This window comes from Hippichthys cyanospilos, chromosome 8 (genome assembly GCF_059441005.1).
Source record: "Hippichthys cyanospilos isolate Australia breed blue-spotted pipefish chromosome 8, RoL_Hcya_1.0, whole genome shotgun sequence".
In the NCBI taxonomy this organism is placed as follows: Eukaryota; Metazoa; Chordata; class Actinopteri; order Syngnathiformes; family Syngnathidae; genus Hippichthys; species Hippichthys cyanospilos.
The window spans coordinates 11,936,776-11,960,213 of NC_142376.1; the positions used below are offsets into that span (position 1 = coordinate 11,936,776).

General features: G+C 37.1%; 1 protein-coding gene across 2 annotated transcripts; it reads left to right on the forward strand.

The window, feature by feature from the left end:
* Positions 1–888: 888 nt before the first annotated feature.
* rmdn2 (regulator of microtubule dynamics 2) lies at positions 889–22,292 on the forward strand. 2 transcript variants are annotated; one of them, XM_088420790.1, is made up of 11 exons: positions 889–971; positions 2,188–2,648; positions 10,057–10,237; positions 10,306–10,408; positions 11,026–11,086; positions 15,322–15,397; positions 15,906–15,983; positions 17,670–17,768; positions 18,538–18,591; positions 20,038–20,118; positions 20,703–22,292. In XM_088420790.1, the coding sequence occupies exons 2-11, from the start codon at positions 2,197–2,199 to the stop codon at positions 20,781–20,783; spliced, it is 1,266 nt and encodes a 421-aa protein (XP_088276916.1). In that variant the 5' UTR covers positions 889–971; positions 2,188–2,196; the 3' UTR covers positions 20,784–22,292. The 2 variants fall into 2 exon arrangements, with proteins under 2 accessions (XP_088276916.1, XP_088276915.1); XM_088420789.1 differs by lacking the exon at positions 889–971 and adding an exon at positions 1,350–1,594.
* Positions 22,293–23,438: the final 1,146 nt, after the last annotated feature.

Consider the following 23,438-nt stretch of genomic DNA (forward strand, 5'->3'; position numbering starts at 1 on the left):
TTATACTGCCCTGTCTGTCTGTCTGTCTGTCTGTCTGTCTGTCTGTCTGTCTGTCTATCTATCTATCTATCTATCTATCTATCTATCTATCTATCTATCTACCTACCTACCTACCTACCTACCTACCTACCTACCCACCCACCCACCCACCCATCCATCCATCCATCCATCCATCCATCCATCTATCTATCCCATTGTCACACAACACCAAAAAACACTGACATGCAACAGATGCTACACGAGTTGCAAATCTTCAAATCATTTTTGCATGCACAAAAGAGAATCTGTGGCTGTTTTTGGTTACTCCTGGCCTGGGTTGTATGAACATTTCAATGGCTGTGTTTAGTAGAATAAAATTACAGTTGACAGTTTCTACTTATCTGCTGACTTTGACCAAAAAGGAACAAGGCCACAACTATGTACAGCCCCTTATCGTCATATCGTATACCCTCAGGGTCAGGACATACCCAAGGCTGGTAGCACTTGCTTCTATTTTCCTCATAGCCACTCCTCTGGATTTCAGGATTGTTTCGTTTATTTCTGGCAGAATGCATGTTGTGGACAGAGGAACAATGCTGTGTTTAAAGTGCTTAGAGGAAATCAGCGTCCCGTGCCATTACATAAACAAACTTTACCCGACAAAATAATCAGTCATTCATTTAGCCATCCATCAATGTATTCATTATCTTAATCGCTTATTTATGTTTAATAATAAAGTGCTTTGACATGTAAATTAGACACTGTAACGGTATACTGTAACCCGTTAAAGTTACACCGCTTGTTTGCTGTCTTTTCATGAAAGAGGCTCTAAACAAGAAAATTAATCTTTAGCTAACCCCTCTGCTCCGCGAAGGTCATTTATAACTCTTAAATAAACCTTACTGAGGACAGCGATGACCACATTTCCAAGGTTGATTTGATAATGAACTATATAGGCAGTGTCTGCTGAAGAAGAGGAGCAAATTCCAGAGGTAAGTAATATTCAATGTATGGTTAATATTGCGATTTAACAAAGGTCAAATTAAAAATGTAAATGTTTTGAGATTTTAATAACATTTTAAGAATCTGTATCAGTTTTTTCTTCTCCTGAGGAATGAATAATAATCTCATCTGCAAGCTGTGTTGTTGGGCTTTGGCTTTGCGCAAAACAACAACAACAACAACAACAACAATAATAATAATAACAATAATAATAATAATTACAGCGCTTATTATTAATATTATTATCAGTAGTAGTAGTAGTAGTAGTAGTAGTAGTAGTAGTAGTAGTATTAAATCACGCTGTTTTGGTAAAGCGGATCCTATGTTTAATGCGCTTGAAACCTTCCGGACTGTTTTGTTTGATGCACTGGAGAGCTGGTCTGTCAACTTCCAACTACGTTTCTCTTCAATTAATATTTAGCAACCAGGCTTACAATAATGTAGATGATGGTTTGGTATTTGAAAGAAGACATTATGTATTGAAATATTGAATTTCATCATGCTACGTGTTCAAACGAGTATTGCAGCTTTAGCGTATAACCTCTGGCAGCAACTTTGCTTTGGCCGTTGACTGGACTGATCGAAGCTAACAGGAACGCGAGTGGTTGCAATTGTAAGTAAATATAAATATGTATTTCCCCCTGGTTTATTTTTGCTGCAGCGTATAGGTGTTTTCATTGATAGACAGACAGATTGCTCAGGTATAGTTCCGCTGCTGTCTGCGAGGTACCATATGATCCTTGTGCGTTTGGATTCAGCTTTATTTTTGCAATACTGATTAAAACCAAGCCTCTCATGTTGATACCCTTTGTACTTTATTTATTTACTGCGTTGGTGATGTATTACTGTTACAAGCACAACACCTCGATGTGTCTGTCGAAAGAGAGGTTAGATGTTAAACAGTGTTAAATCTCTTCCTCTTATTTTCCCTCTGATGTTGTCCTTTTTTATTTGGACAGTGCAAGTAATAATTCGAATAATGTCAACGTGATATTTTTCTATATCAAATGCGAATGTGTCACTTAACTGTAAATGCTTTAGTTGTTTAGTGTTTATAATAATGATAGTAGGTAAGAGCCTAACGAAGGTGATTATGCAGGGATATGCGAAAGGTCTACATTACAAAAACCATACTTTCCACTGATTGATTAATTTATCCATTTCCACCCCCAAAATTAGTAACCTGAAGATATTCTTTTTGTGCAGGCCTTCAGGATGGCCCAAACGGACAGTAAAGTCCTGATTCTGGGAGCCTTGGCTGGGGCGGCTGGCATCGGCTTGGCTGTGGCATGTTACCAGGGCTATAAGATGAGACGAAGAGCCTCTTTGCCAGCGCAATACTCACGCACTAATAATGAACTTGCACCAGGCATGTTGCTAATGAATAGTTCTGGCCTAGCAGGGGACCAGATTGAAGTATTGGACCGCCTGGAGGCTCTACTCCAGTGTGTGTCTGAGTTGAAAGATGAGATGAAAGCATTGAAGAATGCCTTGCCGACGCGACAGGGTCAAGTCGGCGAAGAGCTGAGGAGAGGTGATAGGACAGATGCACAGCGAAGTGCTCCTCTCCACAGGACCACACCTACACGGAGGAAAAGGACTGGAAGCAGCATTGCTGGGGCCATTGCAGGGGGGCGAAGTTCTGAAGAAGCAGAAAGTGAGGGAGGGTGAGTATGAATATATTTTGGGATATATGATTGTGAAGTCTGCAAAATGTGAAGAATATAATTGTCCTAAAAACCCTTTTACAGTAGTGACTACTGCATTGCAGATATTGAATTATGTTTTTTAATCTGCATGGTACTTCTCCTCATGCTGCAATGGTACACAAGCAAAACGATTTTTTCTGTTAGTCTAAAATGTTTTTAAAATGCTATAAACAAAAATGGTGGCATATTGTGTATCAGGCCATGCAATTCTGGGGCGTCTGAATGATCAAAGGTCACAAAAAAGAGTTTTGCCATCATCCATGTCAAAGTTTCTTCTAATTTTTGGTGATTTCACACACTGACGAAGAACAGCGCATCAAATATATAAAAGGATGAGTCAATCCTTATGATGATTTTATATAGTAATAGGGCCTATGCACTCTTACTAGTGCTACTACACTGTTTTATCAATATTGTTTTTGTTAAACCATGAATTGAGAAGCAAAATGCATTTTGTCAATTGCTTTGAACTGAAGAGGACATAAATGTTGCTTAGGGGTCAGTTCATGGCCAATCACAGCTCACGTATTTTCTGATTTTGGTCATGTGAAATTCACAAGCTGAGCCATGATTGGCCATTACTGATCTATGAGCAACTGTGATGTCAAATTGACAAAATGGCCACCCCTGTGAGACAGACGGCTCAAACAGGTGGATTTTTTTTTACTAGTGGTGGTGCATATAACATAATATTGTAAAGAAAACCTTTTGCTTTAACTTCCCATTTATCTCAAACATGGCATTTGTAAACTAAAGTAGATAGGAATGGGATTATAGCAAATCAGACCATCATTGTTTTAACCTTTGATTCTTTTGAACTCTACTTATGACCCTGCTGTCCATTATTTCAAACACATGAGTTACAACACTTACCAACACTTAGCACTTGCCATTCATCCATCCATTTTCTAGAGCAGCTTATCCTCACAAGGTCATAGGCTTGCTGGTGCCTATTCCAGCTGACTCCGGGCAGTCGGTGGGAGACATCCTGAACTGGTTGCCAGTCAACTGCAGGGCACACAGGGATTAAAAAACAAACAAACATTAAAACACCCAATCACACCTAAGGAAAATTTAGTATGTCCAATACACCTGTCATGCAATGTTTTGCGGAATGTGGTAGGAAACTGGAGTGTCCGGTGAGAACCCATGGGGAGAACATGCACATACAGGAAGGCCGGAGCGAGGTGGATTTGAACTTGGGTCTCTGAACCGAGAGGCAGACTTACTAACCACTGCTACCAAGGCAGTCTAAAACTTTGTACATCACACAATTCAATGATCACCTACCTTCAATCAAAGAAAACAAAAAACAAAAACACACAAACAATCTTAAATTGAAGTACCGGGAAGCAAATTAACTTTCAAAGTTTTGAAAGTTTGGTTATCGGTTCTTCAGTATAACAATATTTTTTAATGTTGTTTTGTGTTTTTTTTAATCTGTTATCCAGTACAAGATATCTTGTCTACCGTGTTCTTTCCAATGCTGAGTTGAATTTGAGGAGTTGAATTTGAGGAGTTGCCTTGAGGAACTAGTAATGCCGAGAATGTATCGCAATTTACCTGTAGGTGTCACTGAAGTTTCAATCATGGTTGTGTTGCTATTCACACGCTCAACTCTCTCATTTGTCCTTCATCTTACGGAAAATTTGCACTGCAACAACATAAAGAAAAATGTGTTTTCATTTTAGGCAGTAGGCAGTGGTGTTTCAATCAAGCACATGCATTTTCCATCACTATAAGTGATGGCAAGCTTGCTAACAAATATATTTACTCCTCTCCAATGACAGTTTTATCATTTCACAAATTATTTGTGTATTCAGAGCATGGTGGTAACTGTTGTAAGATTAGAGTAATTACTTCTTGCATATGTTATCATGGCTTCTTCAGAGGAAGCTACCTCTCTAATTGTTGGGGGCAGAAAAAAAAACCCATCTATCAACCTGCCTGTGTGCCAAGCTGTCAGAGGTTCCATTGAAACATGTCTTGTGGGAACTTGTAATTCAGAACAGTATCTGCTACATCCATTCACTCATGCAACTGTAGCTCAAGGACATTACAGCTTTTTTTTTTTTTTTTTTAATGCATTCATGACATTGGAGAACTGTTGATTTAAACATAAAAGTATTGTGTAGTGATGGGCAAGTTCGCTCAAAGTGCAGTCTGTTTTAAGTAAAGCAAACGGAGTCGCTTGTTTATTTTGTATAACTTCCGTCATGGGGATGTTTGCTTTGTTGATATTTTAATGTTTGAAATAATTGATTGTCATAAAAATTTCCTGCTCAAAGACCTGTGGACATGTGAGTGAAAATCACAAACAACAATGAAAACATTACATATAATGAGACTCATATCAAAAATCATACACAAAGGCATTGTATTACAAAGGATGAAACAATCAACCAAAAAACAAAGAAAAACATTGCAAACAAAAACAAAACATTACAAAACAATCTCATTAAAATCAAACGAAAAGCAAACAAACGAAATAAAATTAATTGCAAACAACATAGCAAAAACAATCTTTGAGCTGCAATTTTGTTTTGCTTTTTTGTTTGCAATTGCTTTTCTTTCTTTTGCTTTTTGTTTGCAATATTTAATTTGAAGGTGTGTTTTGTAATTTGTTTGGCTTTTGTGCTCGCGACACTTTGTTTTTTGTGACTTGTATTTGTTGTGTTTTATCCTTTGTAATGTGTTTTAATTTTGTTTGGGATTTATTTTTTTTGATCTTAGTTTAATGTTAGGTGTATTTCATCATTTGTAATGCATTTTTTATTTGTCTTTGCAATCAACTTTCCTTGTTTTTTTGTTTTTTTTATTTGTGTGTGTGTGTCTGTAATGTGTTTTTGCTTTTTTTGTTTGTGATAAACTTTTTGTATGTTTACTTTTTTGTTTGTTTGTTTGTTTAGTTATTCAGATCTGCAATGTTATATTTTTGGAACAAAGTTTCACAATACCTAAATGTGCACTAATGAAAATTAAATTACACTCGAACTCCTCTACAACAAAATCATGTTTGCAGCTAGAAATTTTTCACAACAGGGTATTTTTAATTATGGAGTCATGTTTCAAGAGTTTTATTGTCATATGCATTGTAATACCACACAATGAAATTCTTATTCTGTTCACTTCCCTGAGCAGACTTAATTTCTTAATCCAGCAAATAATTAAGCACATCTATGTCTTCTTGGACGTAAACACAAAAAAAAAAATGTGTTGTGCAATCTACAATCTGACTCAAGTTAAAAACAAAACCATTGGGAAAATTGGGAAAAAAGAAATGGTAAATCTACAATAAGCATTCATTTTCATACACCAATTTCTTGTCTTTCACTTTGCTTCATCCATCTTTTAACTTTATTACTTTTATCATGTCTTCAAGTGTGAAGCTTGGTTTAAGCTTGGTGCATCTGCCACCTCCGCGCTGCCCCATGTGTCAAAATTACCTTATTTTGGCAACCGTGCCCCTTCACGAAGAGTCCACGTGGGCCAGATTTTCCACGTACCTTTCGGAATTTCTTTACATGCAGAAAACATGGTGGATGAACTGTTGCGTATGTAAGTTTGCCCATACAAACACCTTTACGAAAAGGGCGACCGTGACCTACCGTAAACAACTCCTGGCGAGCACCATGTTGGAGAGAGATGAGTCTGTTAAAAAAACGCTTGGAAGAATTTAGATCATTTGAATCTACTGGGATTCTCGAACTCTGCTATAGAGTCGTGTTGTTTGTATGTTGTAGACTCCATTTACTGCCACCTATAGTATGGGAGAATATTGTCTAACTGTGGGGAAAGTATTAAGTGCTGCAAAACTCGTGCCAGTGCGTTAAGCATAAACCAAGCTAGACTTTTGCTGCAGGCTTGTTTTCTCCATTTGAATTGAATGCAGAAAAAAAACCATTTCTTATTATGCTACAGGATTTTTTCTTTGCACGAGGAAGTAACAAAGCGGGAAAGGCTTCAATGCATGGATTTTTTTTTTTTTTTTTTCACACGGGGGTATTTTTGCTCATGCAGGTTTCATTGTCAAGGAATTTTACTATACAGTACTTTGATCGAAATTGCATCATGCTCAATTACCGGTACTGTCATCCGACATCCGTGACAAGTTGTTTTTCCACTCAGCATTGTTTCCCGAAGGAGGCTAACGAAAATCATAATGATGTTTTTAGCTATGCAGTTCAGCAGCTGACCTGTTGGAAAGTAAACACTGTCGAATCTGTCAAAGGTTGCTACCAATGAAAGGCTCTCATTGGCCCTATCATTGGCTTCACTCTGAATAAACTGGGCTACATGCTCAAAGTCCTGCCGATGTAGACATGGTAACTCAGGTTTGTTTTTGTGCAGAGTAACCAAGGAGATTTGCTAAGCTCTATTGAACGCTTGCCATGTCCCTTGGGTTCGTTGTACTCTGTAGCACTTCTAATAAGCATATATCCTGTGGACAAACAAACGCCAAAGCTCTCAATAACTTTGGAGTGCACTGTGAGTTTGAGGTTTATCTCGCGCTATGCTCTTGTTTCCACTACCATAAATCAGTCAGCACCCTCATGGATTTTTCTGTACTTGAGCGCAGTTCATTTGATACGACATAGCAATTATTTTGAGTTGGAGTTTTTGCCTGCACAAGAAAACTTCTGAGTTCTTTTCTTTTACTGTCACTAAAGTCCTGTAACCGTTTAAAAATGCTGTTCAAAAAGAGAATTTAAAGGACAAGTCAAATCATTAGTTTTCTTTGCAATATGTTATATCTGCTCCCACTAGTATAAACACAATATTAATTATTATTGCTTTTGTGAATTATGATTTAAGCTGCAAAATCTACTTTATCAATCTCAGGGCATGGCCAATTTGCCACTTGCGGTTGACTGTTGACATCACAGTCACTCTGGACTCATGTAATGGTTCATCATAACGCAGGCTGTGAACATCTAAATTCAGAAAACATGATTGGTTATTGCCCGAGTCTTGAGCGAATGTGAAGTGAATTTTAGCTGAGAACAAGTGGCAACATGGGTATTCAATATTTAATTGTATTAGTATGTAATTCAGTATATTTTGTAATTGGATATCTTGGTTTCAACTCAATCAAGATTTTAGCAATGTTTTTGCAGGTATCAGAAAATCTAATTGGATGCTTTTTAATAGAGGAGCAATGCATTTTTCTTTTCAAATTAAGAGCAAATTAAGTGGAACACGAGATTGCTTAGTGCTAAGTGGTGTTATAACGAATCCTTTGCAAAAGATTGTACAGGATTATTATGTTAAGTTTTATATAAATAAAATGCCATTAGTGATGCAATTTTTCCTTCACACGACCAAAAAATAAAACAGACTACGTTCCATGATCGATCTTCTGAAGTTGCTGAAAAAAAAAAACGATACCAATGTAAAGTAGTTCAGAAGTTTCAGAAATCAGGCATGGATGGCAAGTGAGTCTTTTTTTTTTTTTCCCCTCCATCCAAAAATGTTTTGCCCCTGTTAGGGCGGACTTGGCTGAAAAAAAAAAAAATCACAGTTGGTTCATCATTAAAAATAAATCACTGAGAATCACTTGTACACGATAACTTGAACATTTCCCTGAAACACCATGTACTTGCTTACACAAACTATGTCATTGACGAAACACAAATTTACATTCACGGCCTATGGAAAAATAATAGCATTATAATAATAACAATAATAAATATTAATTTATAGTAGCCTAACTCTGAACAAAAAAGAAATGTTGGTAATCCAACTGTGTCTGCATGAAATGCTGCAGCATGTTCCCCACGGTGCTCTTTTATTTATGTAATGGAAAAATGTCATGCTTAAATTTAATTACTTTCATTAAAATTTCCAGTTTTTATTTTACTTGTTATGCAACAAGAGACAACCATGTAATTAAGGCCAAAGTAGATTTTACCTTATTTGCAGTTAGTTGCTTTGCAGATTTTCAACACTTTTTTACGGAAATTCATGGATTTAAAAATACATTTTCAGAGACTTAATAATTACAAATTGTGTATTCTAGTAATGTAGTTGCCGTAAATAGTTGAATTTTGTTGTCAGCACACCATTGTGACTTCATTGATGTTGTTGACTTAGTTAATTATGGTGTAAAACTGTGGAGCTCAAATGTCCTCATATTATGTCTGTAATCTTAGCACTCAGGCTGGAAGGTGTGTGTCACGGGCGGAGTTGTGTTAAAGCCTGCGGCACAAGGCACCTGTTGGGTCACTGATGTTTGTCTCTGTAGCCCGCTTCGACACGCTGCTCTATAACTATGGCCTATAGCCCAAAATACTCTCTTAACCACCACTGACGCACATGGAGCTTAATAGCTGTCCTGGTTTGACCTTTGTGTCTTGCATGTCTAGATGGATTATTGATAACGATTTGCACTTAACTACTGCTTTTTAGGTGCAATCTTAAAATGTTACTACACTCATAGACATCTTATGTGAGTGTTGCATGCCTCATCCTGAAAAACTAGCAGAGGTGAGCAGTCCGTCCGTCCGTCACCAACGAACGACAATGTTTCTGACAGACCGCCAAATGATTAAACCAATTTAAAAATGACGGCCTAAGCCCGGCGGAACAGTGGATTTCCCCTGTCATTTTCATCCATCGTGATAATCGTCACCACATTATGACAGTTGGTAACTGTTTAGCACCCAGTCTTCCACATCTCTGAGAAGTGTTTAAACTGCCATTTCCTGGGAGCATGAAAGAACAAACACAGACAAAATAGGCAATAACCATACATTCATGCATTTGAATGAATAAATCGCTAGCATTCTATGATGCCTTTCCACGAGCAAGTAGGTGATGGCATTCAAGTAACCAATGGGCACATCGCAAAGTGATAAGCTTACTCTGACAAAAGCATTATCTTGTAAATGCCATCCATCCATCAATTTTATACAACTGCTTATCCTCACAAGAGGCGCAAGCTTGCTGGTGCTTATCCCAGCTGACTTTGGCAACATCCTGAAATGTTTGCCAGCCAACGGCCGTGCACACAGACGAACAGCCATTCACACACTTAATCACACCTGAGGACAATTTATTATGTCCTGCCTTGTAAACTGAGCTCAGCCAAACCTTACATTTACTTAAATTACCTTACATTTAATGTATGTGACAGATGATATGTGCTCCCACCTGAAATTTGTTTCATGTAACCATTTCTGTAAATCAACCTCTGGCCTTTTCTTATGCAATCGATCCATTTAACCCACATTTTATTTATTTTCATTCTGGTTACCGTGTCAAAATGCTTTTCTTTCTCAGATTTTGGTACCCGTTAATCTTAGTTACGCACCGCACACAGCGGCAGTAAACTGAAGGTATTGGTTTCCTACGTTTGTTGATGCAGGTATATAACTGCACTGACTGACTCAGATGAAGAGGAACAAAGTGATGATGAACACTGGAATGAAAGACAGGAGACAACAGACAAGTTAACTTGCTTACTTGAGAGGATCGACTCCTTGCATCAGGGCACAGACAATGACAAAAGAGAAAGTCTGAACATTCTCACAGCTCATCGAGAGGAGGTTTGTTAAACGGGCTGGAAATGGCCTTCTGTTTTTAGATGTTTTGACTCATTTAATTCTGTTTCTAGTTAGGACAGAACTCAGCGTTTCTTTGGCGTCTAATCAGAGCATATTGCGATGTTCATGACATCAGCGCCACACCTGAAGAAAAGAAGAATCATGCCGAAACTGGTAACCTTATACTGTCTTATGCTATTACATCCTATAATGTTTTTAGGATAAAGCTTCCTTTCTTGGTGTTTTTGTACCGCTTCCCTCTGGATATGTTTTGTTGAAATGTATATCAGACTATCTGTCTTGGTGTGCCTACATTTGCCTGTTGATGGTGATGTATTAAAAAAAAAAAAAATCTTACCAAGTGACTCAAATATTGTAAATCACGGTACTCTGACAACAAGATTCAAACCTACAGTTCAGCCAACCCATCATAGCACAATCCAAACTTCACTGCAAATCCTGTAATTGGCATTAACTGTAGAAAAAGAAAAAAAAAACTTTACAACTTGTTCATTTTTTATGAGTTTACTGATATATATGATATATTTCCAACACATCCATTTAAAGGCATCCAGGAAAATCAACGACGCAACAGCGCTTGTTGACGAATGATGTTTATTCTCAAAATTATAATAAGACATAAAAGTGAAGAAAAACAAAACACAAAGAAAAAAAAAATATATTTTTCAAATCCAGAGAGTCCCACAAATGCAAAACAAATGACCAAAAAATTTGCTTTTAGGCCTAATAGAGCAGTAATATATTATTATTTTTTTTTTTTTACATTTTAGGAAAGAAAGTTGGTGAGGATGCAGTGGCGCTGAACCCTACATGTGCTGAAAGTCACCAATGGTATGTTAAAATATTTTTTTCTCCATGTTCTGTTTTCTGTTCTCACAGCTGTTCGACATTCCACATCGACCTATGACAGAACAAATAAATGTAAAAAAAAATAAAAGTAAAAAAAAAAACTCTCAAAATACATCTCGATGTGATATTCTCTCATTTAGCGCAATTGGCATATTTGTGGCTCACTATTAACCTTGACACATTGACAAAAGAAGACAAGTCAATTTTAGTTTGGTGTGCCTCCCTGGTTGCTTGTGAAATCCCCTTGCTTTTAATCTGTGTGGCAGAATGGGCCTGATGGCATCAGAAATCCTGTTGGTATTTGTGCAAGCCTCATTGGTACATTCCTCACCTGAAATGATGCTCATGTCAAAACTTGACTCCTGATCATACACGGAATCAACAGCTTTAATGGAGGAGATCCGCTGACAGCTCTTTATAGAAGTATTAAACTTGACACACATCTTCAAGAAAGCATGCACATCCCCATTCCATTTATGTTTACTGACATCTGGTGTGACAATGAGTTTTACACAAGTTAAAATGTATTATGTTGTTTACTTATGTTGCATCAGTTGTTTCACTATAAGCTTCCACAATAGGATGTAGTATAACCTTTTCATGACCGGTACTTCACCCCAGTTAGTACCCACTACAGCTGTGTCCAAACTATGGTCCGGGAGCCATTTGGGGCCACTGGCCATTTTTAAGTGTCCTCCAGTATATCCTAAAAGTAACTTTGCTCCTGATAATTTTGCTTTACATTGCATGTTGTGTATATGCAAATATGCAACAAGACAATTGTCTTTATAACACATAAGTAATAATGAATTTTTCCACACAAAATAGGTTCATCCAATTTTTGTGTCAAGGTTCAAAATGTGAAATCACACAAATGATTCTAAAATAACTGCTAAAATGATGAGTTCCTGTTTTGCTCCTGTTTTTGTTATGAATGTAGTATTCAAAATTTAGATGTTGTTCAGTGCAGTCTCTGACAACCCCATAGTCAAACTAGTTGCCTGATAGAATGACATTTAGGTAACAATTAAAAAAAAAAAGTTATTGATTTCGGCGTGCTTGATAAATGAACATTCATAAAAAAAATCAAAGTGACCCTTGCTAACCTTCGACTTGTAAATACGGCCCTTGGAGGAAAAGTTTTGGACACTCCTGAGCAGTGTGTAGCTGAAAGTTTATGATTATTTTCATACCACAATACTTACTTTTCTAGTGCTTTAATTAGCATTAGGCCACTCATGTGCTACAACCTTTAAGTCATATAACAAAGTGTTTGTTTAGTTAATTAAAAGAAACAGCTTTACCTAAGCTTTAACTTTAATCCTACATCCTCTTAATGGAATATGGAAAATCCTTAAACTAAGCAAAAATGGCGTCAAAGATCAGTGGTTACAAGGTACATTGTAAAGGGGAGAGGCAGGGACTGGGAACGGTACCAGGCCCTGTCACAAGGAAGTTTATGTCTGAGGTAACTGTTTACAAAGTGTTCTGATGCCGTGAGAACACTTGTCACCTGTTTTTCTCTGTGCCGCCCAGCCTGTCACTAGTTGGCAGATGTTTTCTAGAAGAGCTGCCGCTCAGTTTCTGCTTTGCCAGTGAAACTACTACGGTACATTCTTTGCCCTGCTGAATGGAGGGATTTTGGAGCTTTTTGGAATCTATTCTGTGTTTTTAAGCTTTGGATGGATCTTCCAATTTTGTTATATAAAAATGATGGGCTTGGGGGGGTCCATGACATCTTTATTTTTATTTATTTATTTATTTTTGATTGTTGCAGCCCTAATTTCACACTTGTCAGTACCATTGTACTAAATGTGTTATTTTTTTGATTATATCAAACACAAATGCTTACTTCTCTAATAATATCGACAGGCACGTTACAAAGCAAGCCTTCTTCAGTTGGATACAGTCCAGAAGTTGACTTTCGAAACGTCATACAATAATTCCAGTTGGACACAAACCCTGTTTAGTCAAACCAGTTGTACACATCTTTCTTTATGTCTCTAATTACTGTGACCTATAAATATCTGAAGCTAAATTGTTCCATTTAGAAGATATAATTACTCATTCACGTAAGTGGCTTCATTTTATTTTGTTTTATTTGAACGACATGTATTGATAAATTACTGCCCAAAAAACCTTGTTATAAGGCCCGTTCTTGGACTTGAATCCATTCCCAACTTTAATGAGATTGAGTTTAGTGACATTAACTTTTTTTTTTTTTTACTATTATTATTTTGCTGCACCACATCAAAAAAAATATAAAGGTCTAGATTATACATTTGATGGCAGATCAGGTTTACATACTTGTGCTTAAAATAATTCTCAATGCAGCATTGGATCTCAAGATTGGCATCAATATCATTTTTTCAGTTTCACCCCTTTCGAAATATTGTGCTTAAAAAATGTTATCAGGCCGTCAGACCATTTTTGTCCCAAAGACCAATCGGCATGATGCTACAAACATCAGAGTGATGTGAACAATAATAAAACACAACTTTACAAATGCGAAATAAAAGTAAACACACGCTCTTAAAAATTGAAAAAAACAAAACAAACAAAACACAAATGATGCAAACAAAAACTAAACAAACACATTAGTAACTGCAAACTCTTAAATTAGAGCCCTGAACATACCAATCATGTACCTTTCAGTATAGACAAAAGATAGGAGGCCATCTTGTCCTCACTTGTGTCAGTTACGTACAGGGTGGTGTCAAAAAATTTGAATATTGAGTGAAATCCAATCATTTCAATCATTTGTTTCAAAAAGTGAAACATATCATATCAGTTCACCACACACAAAGTGTAAAATTTCAGGCCTTTATTTGTTCGCCCTTGTGGAATGCAACCAAAGTGATATGCCCACATCACTGTTTTGGGCCTCCTTTTTCATTAATGAAAGCATATTGTATGAATGTAATGAAAGCAAGTAGTATGGCAAGGAAATGATTTTCATAGTTGAAAATTTTCATAGTTGAGGTCTTTAGAGTGCAAGTGGCTTTGATATTGGCTTTCAGGCCCTCTCTCTTATTTTGTGTTCCTATTGACCACACCCCATAAATGTTCAGTAGTGTTCAAGTCAAGTGAGGTTGCTGGCCAATCAAGTTAAATTGTTCCATAGTTTTTAAACCTGGTATTGGTACTTTTAGCTCTGTGGGAAGGTACCAAATTGTGCTTGAAATTAAATTCGCTACACAGAAGAAGTACAAGTGAATACCACCAACCGATATATTTTGTGAAAGATCCCATTATAAACTCCTACACTAATGGTGGCTCTGTCACCGCATACTGAGACCAATGTTGTCATTTACTAAACCACAAGCAGCAAACAATTGCACAAGTCAATCTACTATGTCCCTTGCTGTTCTTTTTCCCCCAAGGTTAACAAAGCCATTAGAATTGTTTAGGTGCCTGCTATTATTCCACTGCTTTTTTTCCCGTTCTGATGTCAAGGTACTTAAAGCATCAAAATCTGAATTTAGATATTCTGATCCCCTGTTAGCTAGAAAATCCCTGAATTAGGTGACTTCTGAAGGTAGTTGATTGCACTGGATTTGATTAGTGATTGCTAACGCTCACTTAGATTTGCTGAAAATGTTGAAAACTTTCTCAATTTTATATGCATTTTCAATGCACTGCCATCTTGCTTTTTTTTCTTGAAGCACATTTACTTTATGTTCATGTGCTAAACAAATAACATTGACATTGACACAATTTTTATTCACAATTATGACACCTTTGTGCCCATCTATCACATAATGTCAAGAAAATATGTTAAGGTCGCAAAATGTGGAACATGTTCAAGGGGTATGAATACTTTTCAAGGTACTGTATGCACACATTGAATTCTCAGTAGGCTTACTAGCTTGTTTATGCAAGGGAGATTGGGGGGGCGGGGGGGTATTTGAACTCTTAGGCCACTTTGTAAGTGAGATTTCAATTATCTCACCCAGGCCTCCCTGGTGATACAAGACATTGTTTGCTTCTGTTGCAAGTGTCACCTTGGCCAGACTGGGCTTTGACCCCCCCCCCCCCCCCCCCCCCACCCCCCACTCATGCAGTAGAAGATTTACTATCAGCACCGCCCATGATACATGAAAGGTGTTTATGTGGATCTGTGGTGTTTGACAAAGTGCAAGCAGACTTAAATTAGTGTGCTTAAGTAAAACACTTAAATTCAGTAGTACATTAACTGTCAGCATTGTGCCTTTCAGGTATGCCATTATGTGTGGGATTATGGCAGAATATGACACCGTGCAGAACAAGATAAAAAATGGATACATTTTTAAGGTACAGTAGGTTGTTGTATGTCAACGCCCTGTTGCATTATTGCCTTCAAATGTTTGTGCATTTTCATGTGTGTGTGTGTGTTTGTGTGTGTGCATGCTAGTAAGTTTTTTCTGTGAAATGGTGTGAATGGCTACTCACTTAAACCAGTGAATCACTCCCACATCTTTAACTGTCACATGTGTTCAGGTGTAATAATGGCATCTAGACTTTAATTTCCCCAAACCACAGTTTACCTGAAAAGCTATTGGGCACATGAGCAAAAGGGTGTTGAATGTGAAAAAAAGTGTCAGAGAAGGCGAAAGGAAAAGCAGGAGGACGGGTGCGTGAGAGGCCTAACTGTATGATTGCTTTCCCCACCATCGCGTGTGTGAGAGATGTTTGTGAAATAGTTGTGGGTTGGTGAAGCAGGACAGATCAGGTCAGGACAGAAAGCAATGGAATTAGCAGCCATGTCATGAATCAACAGTAAAAATGTTCACCCTGTCTGTCTGGTTTACACTCACTTCAGGATCATCTGGATAAAGCCATTGAGCTGAAGCCCCAAGACCCCCTGTCCTACTATCTGCTGGGCCGCTGGTGCTACGCTGTGTGTAACACTCACTATATCTCGCATACCCCCCACATCCCTAAATGCTGACATGACCGCTCATCTCTCATTGCAAACACACCCAATGTTTCCCCTTAAGCACTGCCACTGTTTGGGTTTTCCTCGTTGTTTGTTTTCTACGTGAGGATGTTCCACAGAGTGCTACTAGACACCATTGTTAGCTTGAAATCAGATTGTAAGAACACATTTTCATTATGTTGATACAGCTCCCGATTGTTTTCACTGTGTCTGGTCAGCCAGTCATTCAAGCTACTTGCAGTTTATTTGGAGCATTGCATGACTCATATATTTTTATAGTTACTTTTCGAGCATTGCTGCAGTCAAAATGTTAGACGAGCTGTCAGGAAGGAAATAAGTTGTTAGCGAGATCACTGTCATTAATGTCAACAACACACACATTTACTAATCACGCTAGGAGTCAGAAGCGGTGTGCTAACACTTGATGTTTTCACAGTCTGAATTTAATAGGAGCTCTCTCGGGTTTGCATGCCCCACAATGATCTAGTGTTTCTGCCCGGCGAGCGCCTCTGTTTGAAAGCTACCGCGATGACGCCATGGCAATACTACACCTGCAATTAGACGCTGCTCAGAGGATTAGTGTGAAGCAGATGACTTCTAGTGACTCTCACAGTCTGACAAAAAGGAAGTAGATCTAAAAAAATAAATAAATAAATCATGCTGGTTGGAAGATACTGGTGCATAAATCACTTGTGATGGAAAGTCGAAATAGATAGGATGAGCACTGAGCAGATGTCCTGTTTTAACCGGGACAGCACCAATTTTGAGCTTTGTGTACCGAATCCCGACGGAAATTGCCTGCCCAATTACCTTGTCCTGATTTTACTAGGTCACGTCCTGATGTCCTGTTTATTTTTTTTCTGGTCAAGAAAGCCAATTGTTTGGGACGTGCGGTTATCAATCAATGAATTTGTGATGTATATGATCAAAAATTTAAAAAGGAATTTAAACCGTTTACTACAACTACTAACTGCTTTGGTGTTGACGAATCATTGAAAATGAAGACAGACTGTAGCGAGTTGAGCTTTTTGGTGGACAGTGACTATTATTGTCCCAATTGATTTTCAGATTTATGTAAAGGGTTTTGCAAAAACATCCGAGTGTTGTAAGGGAGTCAGTACAAATGTTACTACATTGGCACAACACTGGGACCAAGCAAATGAGGTAGGGTCATGGTGAGTTCTTTGCACTGTTGAGCGGCATTTAGCATCAGCATCAAAGTAATAACACATCCATCAGTCAATAGATGGACTATCTAATGTTTTATAAATATCTGGTCACCCTAACTTTAACTGTTTATAAGATTGACAGCAACAAAACAAAGAGCGAAAAACGTGACAAAATCTAACAGCAGTACTAAAATTTCATTCAATGGCTCCAAAGGTCTAGTTCAATTACTTGGCCTGAGCAAATATCGGCATGTTTTTCAGCCTGAGAAAGAGAATAGGTCATACAAAATACTGCATTGTTGTTTGATCTTAAGTTGAGATACTGTTTCTCTACATACACTGTCAAGTTTAGTATTATCACAGCAGGAATTGAGGACACGAAGCATTCAAACCAGACTTGGCGCTTTAAATTGCTTATAGCCTGGCATTATATTGTCAATAGGATGACTCTTATTACAGTGTGATGTCACTTTTGCAGGTAGCCCAGTTGTCCTGGCTTGAAAGAAAAGTTGCTGCTGCGTTATTTGGAGAACCTCCCAGCGCCACAGTGGAAGACGCACTCAAGAATTTCCTAAAGGTTCTTTTTCTTCATTCATCTGGCCTCTGCTATTACATATGTTGAGGGCCTTGCGACGGTCCCGATGTTGAACAAGATCCATTGCGAATGATGCAGAATTATTTCGTCAACATACCCTTGTCAAGAGAGATCCCCGCACCCTCAATTCACAGTTGGTCACCGAGTGCATGCTCCCAATGCAGAAGATGGGATCACACCGGTGTCGTCACACGGGTCAGGCCTCGGTGTGTGACCCCGATAACCACATTGCCCCATCCTCCACCTCCCAGGCGATGCAACCTTGGTCTTAGCCGACCTCAATTTCGAGACAGCAAGCTGAGATGAACTACACAGCTTCATGGCTTATGCAAGAAAAAGAAGAAAAAAAAAAAAGAAAGTAAACAGACTGAGTATTAAACCAAGACATGTTCTTGTGTCCCATTTGACAAATGCTCAATTTCACGTTCCTCCCAAATCTCTCGTGTGCCAAATTCTCAGAGGCCAAACCCTTGGTGTTTAGACAGGCTTAATGTGTGTTCTCACATTTTGATTGTTTATATAGTAGAGACATGAATTTTGCTTCTGGCTAATATAGAGGTGCGTGCCTCTTCCTTGAGTCTTGTGTATCCTTTCCATCCATTTCTTGATCCCTGTTATAACATGCAGCCCACGACATGAAAACGAAACTGCCAAAAGGGATTTTGTGTTTGAAGAGCAAGACTAAAGGCCTCCACAAATCAGCATACTATTTCTTCCTGAAATGTTACCTTCACATTTTTTTCTGTTATAGGTTGAAGAGATACATCCAAGATATTCCAAACTCAACTATGTATTTCTTGCTAAGGTAGACTCCTTTTGAAAGTATTTTAAATCTTTAAAACAGCACTGCATGTGACGTACTGTATACGTTGGGCTGTCACTGTTAAGTATTTGTAGAATTTGAATTCTAATGTGGATTACATGATATTTTTTTTTTCAAATTTCTAATTTATTTTTAGAGTGGGTCCAACATACAAATTCACTAAATTACACACAAATTCAACAGATACATCACATCTTTGCACACTGTTACTCCCTGTAACTAATGATATGCAGAGATAAAACTCCACATATATTAATCTAACCAAACGTGTTGTTTATTTACCATTGTTTCGTGATTAAACAAAATATTAAATGAGGATTAGGTTAAATGAAAATCTGCCACTATTCATATATATATATATATATATATATATATATATATATATATATATATATATATATATATATATATATATATATATATATATATATATATATATATATATATATATAAAATGCAAATTAAATGTTAAAATAATTTAACATCAATTTAGAATTGATAATATAATTGAATAGTCTTATCGATTAAGTAAATAAAAAATAAAAAATAAAAAAACTTTTAAGGAAGAAAACCGTTTTTCCCAATTTGAGTTTATTTAGCAGTTGTTTTGTGATTAAAAAATTAACAATTAAGCAGTTGCGCCCAAGTGATTCAATCGCTGGTTCGGTCACCTTTTTTCCCAAACTACAAGCAAATCTTTGCAAATGTCTAATTGTGAAAATAAAAGATAATCAGCCTACTTTCATGAATTGCTACAGAAATTATTGCTGAGATGATTATTGCTGAGAGGTTGAAATCTGAATATTTTTACGGTGTTAAATATGGCTCTAAATGATGCCTCATTTAGGGAAATAGTTGTCAATTAATTTGATAATCAATTAGTTGCCAGTTAATCAATTAATTTTTACAGCTCTTGACCATTTTAACATAGTGTGCCTAAATAACAAAGATAACCTAAATGTTAGAAATGGCCTCCAAGTTGGTTTACTTTATCTGTCCAGTTGATCGTTTTAAATCTAGTTGGAAGTTGTTTAACAATTGTTTGTTGTTTGTTGTTAATTGTTTGTCAATTGTTACAAATTAGTGAAGAAATGCTTACATTCACATGATTGAAACTCAAACGGCACAAAGTGAAAATTCCTCAATCAAACCAAAAAAAAAAAAGAAAATATCTTATTAGAAGAATTTTGGTTACCTTACGTAGTGACATTAACCGGACAAAATTTTAGAAACAGCTTTCAATAGGCAGTGTCGATCAAAACTGAACATTATTATGTTTTTATCAGAAAAATGTTGAATATAGATGTTCAAATCCCGTTTGGAGTGCAGTTGTACCTAATTGTTTTATTGTCAGTGTATTTATTTTTTCATTCCTAATTTGGGACTTAGGGCTCAATTTAGCTCTGATCTTGTTCTTCTGTGTGACAGTGCTACAGAGACATTGGCTACAGGACAAAGGCCAAGGAGATGTGTGAAGCTGCTGCGTCGATGCAGTCTGTTTCAAAAGAGGTATGAGCCGACACAAAAAACCAAGACGCACCCAGATTGGCGCAGATTCACTTGCTCTTGTGCTGTAACACAATATAATACAATATTATATTATATTACAATATAAACACATATGCAAAGTGTATGAATGGTGAAATCATTTACATGTATTCTACATTTTGCCATTCCATTTTTTACATTTGTTGACCAATTCAAATCGTTACAATTTCAACCTGTTCCAAAAATTCACATTTCCCATGCTATTATTTTTCGCATTCCCATATTTCACAGCTTGCCCATAATTCAGCATTTTTCACCCCGCGGGCGAAAAGCCCCATTCACTCATACCAATGGGGATTTTGTAATATTTTTTCTCTATTGTAATTCTGCATATAATTGGACCATTTTGATTGATTCTGTACTTCCAACTCAGTTCATCATTACCACCACCTTTTTTTTTCAGTTTATTCACGGTCATCCCAGGAAAAATGAATCTTTGATGTCTATAGCTGTTAATACTAATGAATGATTTAAATCAAGTAATGTTCAAATCATGAAGTTACTCATTTCATTGCAATGCACTAATATAAAGTCTTCACTAATAGGATGAAGACGCGCAGAAAGAGCTTGACCTTCTCTGCACGGAACTTGGAGTTTTAGAGCCCGAAGACGAATCGGACCTGTAGCTTCTGCCGCTATAGGCAACACAGGAGTGCAGTGAGTGCACCGAGACCATGAAAGTTCTCTCTTGGAGAGCCAGCTTATTGAGTGCCATCACTGGGAGCATCAGTAGAACCTAATCATCTTCAGGAATTTAATCAGTTTATTGTTACGGTTGGTGTGGCTGGGCACTGGTGGGTAAACTTTTAACTTATAATTCAGACTCTGGCACCTTCAGACGGCATGTCAGTAATACGAGGTTTTTTGTTTTTTTTTCACTGAGAAAAGGAGCATTGTTGTTGGACTCAAGTTGCCACGGCCGATTCTGTTTTGTTTGTCAACAACGTCATCAAGAAAAGCAGCTATGACAACGACATACCCAAGACAGGGAGTGACCACTTGTTGTACTTTCCATGCTGATAATTGGCTCTATTTTCCTGCACTTGCTTCTTTCAACATATCTGACATAATGATTAGCGCTAATATGTAATGAGCTCCCACAGTTGTTTTCTGAACAGTAAGGAATCGATTGACGTTGTTGACTCTGGCGCCTGTTCAGTCAAACGGATGACATTCATTATTGGCTTTTTTGCCAATGGCACACCTGCGTCTGCGTTGGCGTGTCTTTTTTTCTACCATTTATCAAACGTGCTACAAACGCAGAAACACAGTTTTTCCTCATCCTCAAATACAATGAAAGCACAAGTGGAATAGAAATAGAGAAATTCTTCTTTTTTTGGGGAGGGGGGGGATACAATGTCCAACAATGAGAAAAAGATGCACAGACAAATTATATTCAGCCTAATGGTGAGTTGTATTTTTAATCATTTGTTTTAATTGCTTAACACTAAAATGCTCAATGGAGCAAAGCAAACAAAATAAAGGTAATCGACTGAAATTTGAATATCATTACAATAACGTCTTTAGTAGCACAACCTTTAAAACAGCACTGTGTAGATGGTTTATTTTTTCACACTTTTAAACTATTACATGAATAATATTTTTAGTTAAGTAGTTATTTAATCCTGACATTATATACAGGTAATTCAGAAAATGTTTTTTTGTCAACTGTGCAGTTAAATACAGCCATATAGGAGCAGGTTTTCATAATATTGTGTCTGCAGCAGAAGCATTGGCTGCGTGATTTAACGTATTGAATGTAATTTTTGGTGAAAAATCTTGTTAAATTATTATAACTTCCAGCCATTCCTAATTGCTTTAATGGCTGTGCTCTCAATGTAGGCCTTATGGAGGTCAAACATATTTATTTCATTCTTTGCATTTTATGTGTTTTAAATAATTTTAAACCTGCTTATATGGAGAGAAAAAGTGAGAAAAATCTTGTCAGTGTTCTTAAATGTATTGACAAGGATACATTGCATGTATGTGATTTGAAAATGTTCAATAATTCTGGTATTTGTTAAGGTTATCAGATGCAGATAACCTGCACGGAGGCTTATACTGTTTCTGATTAAAGATTTGTGTGAACTGAATCATGGACGATAGCAATTAAATTTGCAAAATAATTAACAGTATTTCAGTCCCTTTGTGTGTATTTATCAGACTTTGAGGAAATATGTAATTATTTCTAACCTTACTTTTCAAGGCATCTGCCATACCTTTTGTGCCTAAAAAATATCGACATTTTTTCCAACGTGTGATTCAACCAAATAGGCTGCAGGTATAGTCATGTTGCAACATTTTTGTTCATGCTTGAACTACAGTTAGTACCTCCCAAATTAATTTAAATGACATGTAGGATACTGTTACTAAAATGCTGTCTTCCTCTTTCTCCTTCTCACGTCACTCAAGGGGACTTGCAGAATTCTATGAAATGTGTTCTTGGAACTTTATTTAGTACAGTCAGTCTGCGGGTGTGATTGCCTCTAATCTTGATTTTGGTCCATGCAGGCCTGAAGGAATGAACCTTCCGTTGCAAAAGTACGTATTTACCAGTGTACTGTGTCCTCAAGCTCAAATTCCTAAGGAAGGGTGAGCTGATTCTTTTACGCAATTATTTGAAATCACCTCCTCTTTCATATTTGCTTTGAATGTCCTCTACCCGACATGAGTGAACTTCAGTTTCCTCTCTTCTTTACCATACAGAATATACTTGTGGCATTTCCTGTTTTTTTTTTTCTTTTCTTAAGGCTCAGCGGATGTACTGGCACAGTTTCAATGAGGATGCAAGTACTTGTCAACTATAGAAATGTAAACGTCCTCCAAGTGAAGACATGATCACAATTGGCTATGATTATTGATTAAAGAGTTGGTTTGTTATATTGTCAAAAGAAAATGACCATAGAATCCGAATTGCAAGCAAAAAAAAACAAATCATGGAGACTCACATCCTAGCTTCTCAGACCTATTCAATAAATCCAGGATAATAAAAATGTGTGACTCACAAAACAAATACAAGCAGTAATCAACCTCTCCATATTCCCCGCACCATTTTTTTCTTTTACCAAGTCTAATCCCTAAAGGGGAATCTCAGGTTACACTGTGTTGTTTGTGCGATATGATTAAAAGAGCAAATCACACATATGAGGGCATGCAAGGAGTGATGTTGGACTAAAACAGTGCTATATTTTGCAAAGCCCCCCCCCCACGACACGCCGACTATAAATGGGTTTAATAAATGACAATGTTAATCAACTTTCAAAAAGTTAATTAGTTTTTAC

Coding starts and splice junctions, on each gene's coding strand:
- rmdn2 (XM_088420790.1), top strand. CDS start 2,197: ATGGCCCAAACGGACAGTAAAGTCCTGATTCTGGGAGCCTTGGCTGGG. Junction 2,649..10,056: donor GAAGCAGAAAGTGAGGGAGG/GTGAGTATGAAT, acceptor TTGTTGATGCAG/GTATATAACTGCACTGACTG. Junction 20,119..20,702: donor TGCAGTCTGTTTCAAAAGAG/GTATGAGCCGAC, acceptor CTTCACTAATAG/GATGAAGACGCGCAGAAAGA.